We start from the raw sequence: 9,657 nt of genomic DNA, 5'->3' as shown, positions 1-9,657 counted from the left end.
ATAAATGACATTTTTAAAATAATATTTCGGGATTTATTTCTTCTGATTTTTAAGTATTTAAAATTGATATTTTAAAAATACTATTTAACGATACATTTAATCGAACTATTCAAAAATAATTACAGGAATTTAAACACGAGAATTTTTGAATATATTGAAATTTCTATGAAAATTTAAATTTATTTTATAAATTTAAGTGTTAATTTTTTCAAAAATTAAGACAAAGAAATCATTCAATTAAGCAGATAATTTTTAATTACAAATTTATGTTTGACATAAATAAAGCTGATGTATTTTGATGCAGTATACAGGAACTTACAACTTAATATTTTTACTGCTGACTTGGAGTTTACAAATTTTTTTTTGTTGTTTTTTTCTTGCTATTTTATATTAATATTTATTACGTAAAAACGTAAATATATATTTTTATATTTTTGAGCAAAATAGACATGATTTTTCGGGTCCCACATTGATTAATGTAACAACTTCGTCTCCGAACGACAACTCCATACAGTTTGTACTTGAATGAAAAATGAAGATATGTTGGATTTTAATTTTATTATTAAGACAATTATGCAATGATTTCACAGGAATAACTTATTTTCTAGACACAATGTTTAACGTGGCTACAATTTATCAGGATTTTGAATTGATAAACTATGATAATTTAGGAGATAACTTCATTTAATTGTTCAGAAGGTGATTTCACTCCATGAACATTAATGTACAAAGGAAAGTGTATAAACATTTGAATAATGGAACAACAGGTAATTAGTGACAAAAGATCCTACTGCAAATGAGTGCATTTAAATGCTCAATTGAAATGCCTCATACTGTCAAATTCAGAGGATTAAAATTTACCAAGTAATGTGGTAATTTTCTGAAAATTTAAGCGATGAATATGGGAATTTTTTTTTTGAGATCAAAATTGTTTCGAAATTAAAAGGAAACAAGTTTCGGAAGCGCGAGTTAACTTAGTTTAAACTCTACTTTATATACACCGAGGACGAAGGATGCAGATGTTTTAACGTTATGAAGTAACATTAGTTCTGACCGTCATCGGATGGTGACGATGGTGTTGAGGCATTTGGTTGAACTCGACTATCATGATCGCTAATATTTGAGCATTGGTGAATTAACAAATCTTTCAAACTCGCTACTTCTGAAGCTAAACGTTCTAAATCAGATCGCAACTGAAAGTTTTCAGCCTGTATATCTCGATGACTATATGACTGCTGCTGAACCGATGCTGAAGGACTTGGCTTTCTCTCCTCTTGAATTTCTGGACTTGCTTCATTATTTGCTTGTCCATGCTCGGGTGAATTATCGGAACCCAGATGAGATTTATGTCTTAACTTATGTGGGATGGAACTATAAGGTGATCTGCCATGGTAGCCACTATCGTCCGTCGAAGACCACGAACCAGAAGATCCTCCCGATTCTTGATCTGATGGAGACTCACCACGACCTTGTGTGGTCACCGTTGACGGACTTCGGCGATTATTCTGAGAATCCTTATCTGTTGCTTCTTGGTGAATTTGTTGTTGCTGTTGCTGTTGTTGTTGCTGTTGCTGCTGCTGCTGCTGCTGTTGCTGGTGGTGATGGTGGTGGTGGTGGTGTTGCTGCTGTTGCTGGTGATGCATTGGAGTACTGACTTGTAAAACTGGTATGCCTTCTGGATCCAGAAGAGCCGGAGGTCCTGATGTCGGAGAACCAACAACGTTTGGCATTAATGTTGTCAAGAGTTTTGACCGCCTACTACGAAATTCCGGAGTAAGAGAAATTGGTATTTGGTGATTTGAAACGATTACAGTTCTATCGTTTAATCCAAACTTATCTTTTAAAGTGGCCAATTCTGCTCTCAAGAGAGCGTTTTCTTTACTCAATTCCAATACTCGGGTTTCTAGAACCATGTCGTTCATCCTGCGTTTCTCTCTTGATCTCTTGGCAGCTTCGTTATTTCTTCTTCGTCTATCCCAATAACTTTCATCCTTCTTTGCCTCTGGTATAAATTCTCTTTGTTTCCTCGATGGAAATAAGTCTTTAGAATTTAAACGATTTGAAAAATCGACGTTCATTTGACTCATCGAAGACTTAGCTCCGGGCCAATTAGCTGATACTAGATTAGGAGATATTGCTCCTGGACTAATTGATTGAGGTGGCATGCTGATCTCTAAATCGTATTCAGCACGAAGACGACACTTTTTGGCTTGAGGTTCGTTTTCAGTGACCATCATGATGTTCGCATCTGGAGAGAAGTTTAACCTACAAATAAAATAAGAATATTTAGAATTTGAAAAATGACATCGTATACATTGCTAAATATACCAATATTATATTTCAATCAAATCGTACATGTTTACAGTTAGAACGGAATGTACAATAACATGTGACGCAACGTATCCTAGTGAAAATTGCAACAAGGTCTCAATTATCGCCAATATTGCATCTATAACGAAAGCTATGTGCAGATGCAATTACGAAAGTTTCACACTAGTACTTTACAAATATACCTTGACACATAACAATCATCTTTAATTTAAAAAAAACGTATGAAAAAATAGTTTTCGCGTAATAAACTTCTTCAAGGCCTCCGAAAATTCAATTACTTCATACCTAATACAATTGTTTTGGTATTTTGAAACGCAATTGCTTAACACTGGCATATAATCTTTGGAAGAGCTACATTAACGAAAACGGCAATAAAAATGCATGAATATAAAACATGAAAGGTCTTATAAAGTTGTTGCGAAACTGTGAGTCACCAAGTTCGAGAAACGAACGGCCATCGACAAGAGTGAACGATCTCTCTTTCTACCTAACAGACGCAGCTCGTCTGATGGGATGGTGCCGGATATTACATCATCGGCCAACTATTTTTAGAAAAATATTTATTCCCAATTTAGAACCTTATTCTGATGCATCACAATAATAAATAATAATACTAATAATAAATGTAATATAACTATGATGAAAAAATATAAAAAGAACAATTAGTAGTTCTAATTAAAATAACCAAAAAAAGAATTTACCTTCGGATAAATTAAAATTAAGTAAACAGGATATTAAATTGTCGCAAAACCAACTCCAAAAGTTTAGTTTGCAGTACGTTTCTCCTACTTGCCGAATAACTATGCAAAGAAAACTCCAATTCAGGAATTATGTACTTTTACTGTAATAAATTATGCTCTTATAATTTAATTTATGTTCATTTTACTACCAACAGAAGAGAGTAACTGTATTTATAAATAGAAAAGGCAAATAAAGATTGTTAATCCAATATAACGTACGCAATAACGTTAATCCATTTAGTTTGTATGTAAATACATTAAACAATATTACATTCTATTACGTTAACTATCTCCGAATTTATATTGCATCATTTATTTCAGTTTTAATTTTCGTAAAATTCTTTATAAGGAATAATAAGAAAAAAAATAAAATTCGTTTCTCTTTAAAAAACAAACAAAAAAAGTAATTAACGAACGTATTTTAAAATTGTATATTAAAATATATACGTAAAGCATTTAATCATAACGATTTAAAATAATTATAAACTGTGCAAATACATTACCGCGACATCAACTTGTCTATGAGTGCCATGGATGCACCTGTGAATAACGGGACAAACCCTACAATATACTGTCAGACAACATCCGTTCTCTTCACTACACGAGCAAGAGAACGTCGAGTCAAGGTCAAGCGACGGCACGTGTTTGTCCTACACACTCGCGCGCACACATACACACGACGTTACAGTAAATCGGCAACAAAATTCGATCGAAATCCTGCAGTCCACGTGTATAAAAGCCACTAAAGAACACGACTATGCTGCGGCTTTGACCATATCTCTCGATAAGGTGGAGACAGCCACATCCGGGCATTCAGCGCTAGACACTCTTACAGTGAAAGGGGTGTCCCAAATTACGCCGGGGAGAGCGAAGGGGCCGGAACCAGGTCAGGGAATGGTAAAAGAGGCCAAGGCAATTAGCACAGCAGCCCCTCCTCCAGTGCCTGTTTAAGAATTATACCGATAAAGGCATTGACCGCGTTATATGCGGACTATACGAATTACACAGCTCGGGGTGGCCAGATCGGGTTGACCAAATGACTGCGTTTAAAAATAGCTTCTTTCCGAAGTCAACCTAGGTTTTTCCCGATTGCGGTCGATAAAATTTACCCGTAATAATTTAGAAAATAGAGGAAAATTTTCAAATTATCTACATACTAATTACTGTTTTTTTCTAATAATTTTCATACACGTATATACATCTCGCATGCAATTTTTCCACGCTATCATTACGCACGCTTACCTGTGTGATGTCATCAGAAGTTCGACACGTGTAGCAAATGCGTCATTACATCACCAAATACAAATAAAATGTTACATATTTAAAATAATCTCATTATATAATTTATAAATAAACATCTCACCGAAAAGAATTACATATTTTTAAATTGAATTACAAGTATGCCTACGTATATATAAGTTGATAAAAACATAAACCTCTTCTACAAACTCCAACGAATTATTTATAGATAATCACTTAAAAAAACTTCACTTTCGCTAACTTAAACCAAGCACGGTAAGTATGATAAATTTGAAAAAGAAAGCGTAAACCCTCCCGTCCGTCACGTTACAGGACAATGCTTAAAATCTTATTTACAAAAATACAACAGTTTAAAAATGGAAAGTAAAGTTACCTTTTATCTTGCCACATACGATTTTTAGTCAAAGAAAGAGAAGAATGACACAACTCTATCGAATGTATCTAAGGAAAGTCGACAAGAGACGAACCGTAATCGCCGACCTACTTTCAACCATTCGCCTTCATTATAACGTAGGCGTATGCGCCTCTACGATGCCACTGGACTACCGCAGAGTTTTGACTCATCGCCGCCATAAGCGCCACCGTCGTTTTATTACGCAATTTCCTTAGTTCGGCACGTGAGGTACTCAGCACGCTGTCGAGATTTAAAAATTTGAATTGCTTTTTTTTCATTGTTCCTTTTTTTTCTCCTTACTCATCTTCTAGTGGAGGAGTTACTCTATAAGCAAAGTAAGCTCTGCCCTAGCGACTTACAGCTACCAAACAGAAAAGAGCAAACAATTCAAGGGGCTCAAATTAATTAGTGCTTTGTCCTTTCGTATGTGTTAATGCCCCGTTGTTATAAACAATGCATTAGCTTAATTTTTATTAATTTTTTAAGATATAAACAATGGCCGTTACACTATAAAAAATGTATGAAATTTGAATCGGATAAAAATGGATATTTAAAGAGTTAACCCACGCCATTTAGTCGATATCGATAACACTTTCCCATCTACTACACAAATGACACTCATTAAAGAAGTGTATTACTCTTGATGAAATTTGAATTATCATTCAGGTGAGATATTTTTAGGTGTAATTTGATACATGATGAATTTGCTAACAATTAAAAACTAGCGACCAATGAAAATTTACCAAAGGAAATTAATTTTGCTTTTCGGAAGGGGCGTTAGTGACGGAGTTAATCGGTAAATTTAATAATAGACGAAAGCGTAATTAAAACTGTTATCTCTTATAATGGATTGATTAGTTAAGAGACTTTTTATAGAAATTTTAATAATATTTATATCAATACCTTTATAAAATATTGCAACTTACGTATTAAGTATCAATAAAATTAAGGCAAATTTTCTTATATTAAATTAAAATTGTGTTTATTTTGAAAATTGAAAGTCTAAAGCATGTTTATATGCTTTAATTCATAACTTTAAAAGCAATAAAATATAAGAATATTAAGCTTTAAACCGGAATAATATCTCTCTATTTCCGAATAAAATAATTAATAAAATAATATTTTATATAGCAATGTAGTATTTTTATGCGAGATAAATAAACTACAGCACAACGTTTTCAGATTTATTATTATTGGAAGGGCCTACTGTATACCACAGCTTAGAACCATAAGAAATCTAAATCTAAATCTAATATAGTTTATAAAGTATAAACTATAATTTCATTGGATGTAATTTAAAGTATGTATAAGACTATACGGATTACATGAAATGTACAAATAACAATAAGTAGCTTGAATGTTTATAAATACAAGTATGCGGTTATTAAATAGTAACCGCAGGCTTGTTTAACGAAATCAATGGTTTACATATAACAATCGCAGACTTATGTAAGGAATTTCAGGCTTGTATTTCCTATTAATTTACAAGGGTTTTGAAATCGTTTTTTATTTAAATATAAATTTCTTAATCATAAAAGTATTTAATTTTTTAAATAATTAAAAGAAGTTTTATTTTTATTCTTTTATAAGTAAATAAATTTCTCTATTTAAGAGTTAATGATTTTACGTAAGTGTTAATAAATGCATTAAATATTTTTATAAATCGCTTTATAAATATTTATAACAAAATACAATAAATATAACAAAAACTTTTATCCAATTTACTTTTCTTTAAAAATAATATAAAGTGAAGAATTAAAAACTATTGTTTAAAATGAATAAATATATTGACTAATTATCTCCATTCCTCTATAATTAATGTATACTTTCCTTATAAATACTAATTTATAAATTTTAAAAAAGTAACATTCATTTCAAACTTGTACACAATTTAAATCTCTTATTAGAATAGCTTTTTTAAAATAAATAATTTGATAGAAATTATGTAAATTTTTAAAGATAAATAAAAATTAATTTATTAATAAATAAACCAGTTATTTATATATTAATAAATTTTTTCATATAGGCCTATATTAATAAAAAAAAATTGCTTAAAAACTGCATAAATTCCATCGAATTTAGTTGTTTTAGGTTTAAAAATGTCTTAATTTTAAATTAATTTAATATTTTAAAATCATCTAAAAATATAAATAACTATGTTAAGAAATTACAGTTTAATATTCCCCGTAAAAAATTTAAAACAGTAACAACTTAGACATTATTTCTAATTAAGTTATACAGTACACAATAAAATTTCCTCAAAACTTTTATCACAATTATTTTGTAAATTGTTTTCTATTTTAAAAAATTAAATATAAGTTTCATTAAACCCGAAACAGTACAATATATATATAAATATTTAAAAAAAGGGGGTTCTAGAATGATGACGTAACTCGGTTACTTCATCGTTTGCGAAGGTAGTTGTTTTGTTTCAAAGGGGTGACATTGGTCGATAATAAATGACGTCAACTTATTTTGCAATAATTTGGTTAATAACATCATTTCACAAAGTAATATTACCTATATGTATTTTATCAAGGTCAAAAATTTATTATAATTATTTATTTATTTTTTTACTTGTTTTAATACGAAACACTTTCCATGAATTACAAAAGAAGAAAAAGTTAATAATAATAAAATTAATCGGCTTATTACTATTTTAAAAATTGACTTACACATAAAAATTTCCTATACAATTTTTATATTAATATTTAAGTTAAATATAACTAATTCATTTTAAGTTATAAATATATAGATAAATTTCTGTATCTAGTAAGAAGACTTGTTATAAAATATGTATACAATTTTATGTATGTTTATTTAATAATGATAATATATAGTATAACATGTATAAATATATAATAAAACAATAAAAAGTTTTATGTCTAGACGATAACTATAGCCTGTGTAGGATTATGTAACTAAGCTGTTTTCATCTAAGTTGGCACCATGCCATCTACTTACTGCTAATGAACTATCGTCTTGTTTATCACTAGTTCTGTTTCTGCTTGACCCAAATTCATCCAAAAAGATTCATAAAAGTTTGCTCTGGACGTTACGATAAACGAAATAACAGTGTAATAGGGCCAAGTTCACAGATAACCATTTTAGGAATAGGTTGAGGACGTTGGTAAACGGGAGCAAGGATGTTTCCCTTTTAGAATGCGAAATTATTCTCAAATTGCATTTTTATCTAGCATTATAACTTGTAATATTAGTATATATATACTGAACAAAATTATAAAAAAAATTCTTTGCTTAAAAAAATAATCTTAAATGTAATAAATTTAAGCTCTTCTGTAAATATTTAAAACTTTCTTACCACTCAAACTAGCGTGGTTTAAATATTCTTGCTTATCTTTCTGTGGTCGAATTTAATGTAAATCTTCGAATACGATAATTATATAACGGATTAAATCCAATTATTAATAAGAAATGACTTCTTTTTCTGTCCAAAACAACGTTTGGTTAAAGTGTTTCCAGTCAACGCTTTTGCGGTATAAAAAATGAGTGCTTAAAATTTTCATGGATAAATTACGGAAAGATTCCGCAAATAAATTTCCCACTATCTGAAAATATGTATATATAAATTACGTGAATTTTCTGGAAATTCTTTTAATTATCATAAATTAAGTCATACGTTATAATAAGAAGTCGTGAAAAGTAATACCCGAAGTAGTTACTACGAGTTGTGCAAGTTGTTGACGTCACTTTCGTTGTTTTAGTTTGGCACGAAGCGAAAAATGTCTTTGTTTCAGCTTCTAGTTTGCTTCTTGTAATTAATTCTTGCGCTCGAAAATCATTAATATAATTATTAAAGATGGAAATATTTCATGCTTTTTTTTATTGAAAGAAAATCGAAACTACGTATATTCAAAGAATATCATTCATCGAATACTTGCTGTGATATTGAATAGAAAGAACGTTTGTTAATTGTACATGTGTATGAATGCATCATATATAGTATTTTATCTGTCATTGAACTCTAGGAATAGATAAACATCATTCTGTTCATGTTCTTTTTTTATTTTTATATTATTTAATTCGACTTAAATGTAATTATTTGATATATTTAATGACATAAATGAAATGATTTCGGTTAAATGAATCTATAACTCAACTCTATAATTACTTATCCTGTTTACAATTTTTATTCTAAAAGGGTTTGCACTCTAACTACGCAGACGTTGTATTGCATCACAGATATTCTTATAATAAAAATAGGAGGCAAAGAAACCTTTAAGAATGTCACATATAACTCTTACAACATCAATAAGAGTCACAAGCACCTGTTGTTGATGCTATTGTATCATAAGTGGACGAATATTAGATGACCTTGATTATATATAGTTTCTAGAATTGAGGAAAATCCATCTTTAATTGGAGGAAAAATACATTCATGAGAATCCATAATTGTGACGAATTTATTAAATCTTATCAAAATCCTAAGTGACGTTTAGAATGGTCACAGTAAACACGAAAATAATTTAAGATATTTATATACATTAAAATATTTTTATGTTATTTATAAATAAAAAAAAGTTTATAAATACTTACAATAGCCAGTTCTGATCAACAATATTTCACAAACAACCGCTGAACACAACTCTATCATAAAGGTATTACATAAGAAGTAAGAAAGCTTTTGATTGGTCACTAGTTCTATCGCGATTGGATGGTGATTGGTAAACGGTTACGTAAGTTAAAAGATTATCTAACGGATAATCGGAGTTAGCACTAAGTTTGGCTGGACAATTAATGGCTAAGTCAAGTCATTAACCTTTTCATCACGAGCTTCGGCACGCTATGTTATTTTTCATCTCTGTTTAGTCAATGAATAAATATAAAAATTTGCTTGATTGCTTAAACAATTAAGTTAATTACATCTAATTTTATCAGCGATACCGTACCAATAGCACTTTTCATAATATT

At 30.0% G+C, this 9,657-nt stretch overlaps 1 protein-coding gene across 5 annotated transcripts; it reads right to left on the bottom strand.

Annotated features, from left to right (window-relative positions):
* Nucleotides 1-232: 232 nt before the first annotated feature.
* Nucleotides 233-9,391, bottom strand: LOC136982683 (nuclear factor interleukin-3-regulated protein-like). Of its 5 annotated transcripts, none has more exons than XM_067279249.1 (2): nt 9,283-9,391; nt 233-2,265 (listed from the first exon to the last, which is right to left on the bottom strand). In XM_067279249.1, the coding sequence occupies exon 2, from the start codon at nt 2,235-2,237 to the stop codon at nt 1,044-1,046; it is 1,194 nt and encodes a 397-aa protein (XP_067135350.1). In that variant the 5' UTR covers nt 2,238-2,265; nt 9,283-9,391; the 3' UTR covers nt 233-1,043. The 5 variants fall into 5 exon arrangements, with proteins under 5 accessions (XP_067135350.1, XP_067135352.1, XP_067135349.1 ...); XM_067279251.1 differs by lacking the exon at nt 9,283-9,391 and adding an exon at nt 8,396-8,545; XM_067279248.1 differs by lacking the exon at nt 9,283-9,391 and adding an exon at nt 4,705-4,877.
* Nucleotides 9,392-9,657: the final 266 nt, after the last annotated feature.

Source organism: Centruroides vittatus, unplaced genomic scaffold (genome assembly GCF_030686945.1).
Source record: "Centruroides vittatus isolate TY-2023 unplaced genomic scaffold, ASM3068694v2 contig_862, whole genome shotgun sequence".
NCBI lineage: Eukaryota > Metazoa > Arthropoda > Arachnida > Scorpiones > Buthidae > Centruroides > Centruroides vittatus.
The sequence above is the reverse complement of the archived record's forward strand: the minus strand, read 5'-3'. Positions and strand labels throughout refer to the sequence as shown.

Excerpts from the sequence above, each read along its gene's own strand:
- LOC136982683 (XM_067279247.1), bottom strand. The coding sequence starts at position 3,603 with ATGGCACTCATAGACAAGTTGATGTCGCG. Across the intron at positions 2,266-3,574 it reads ATAGACAAGTTGATGTCGCG|GTTAAACTTCTCTCCAGATG; the intron begins GTAATGTATTTG and ends TTTTATTTGTAG.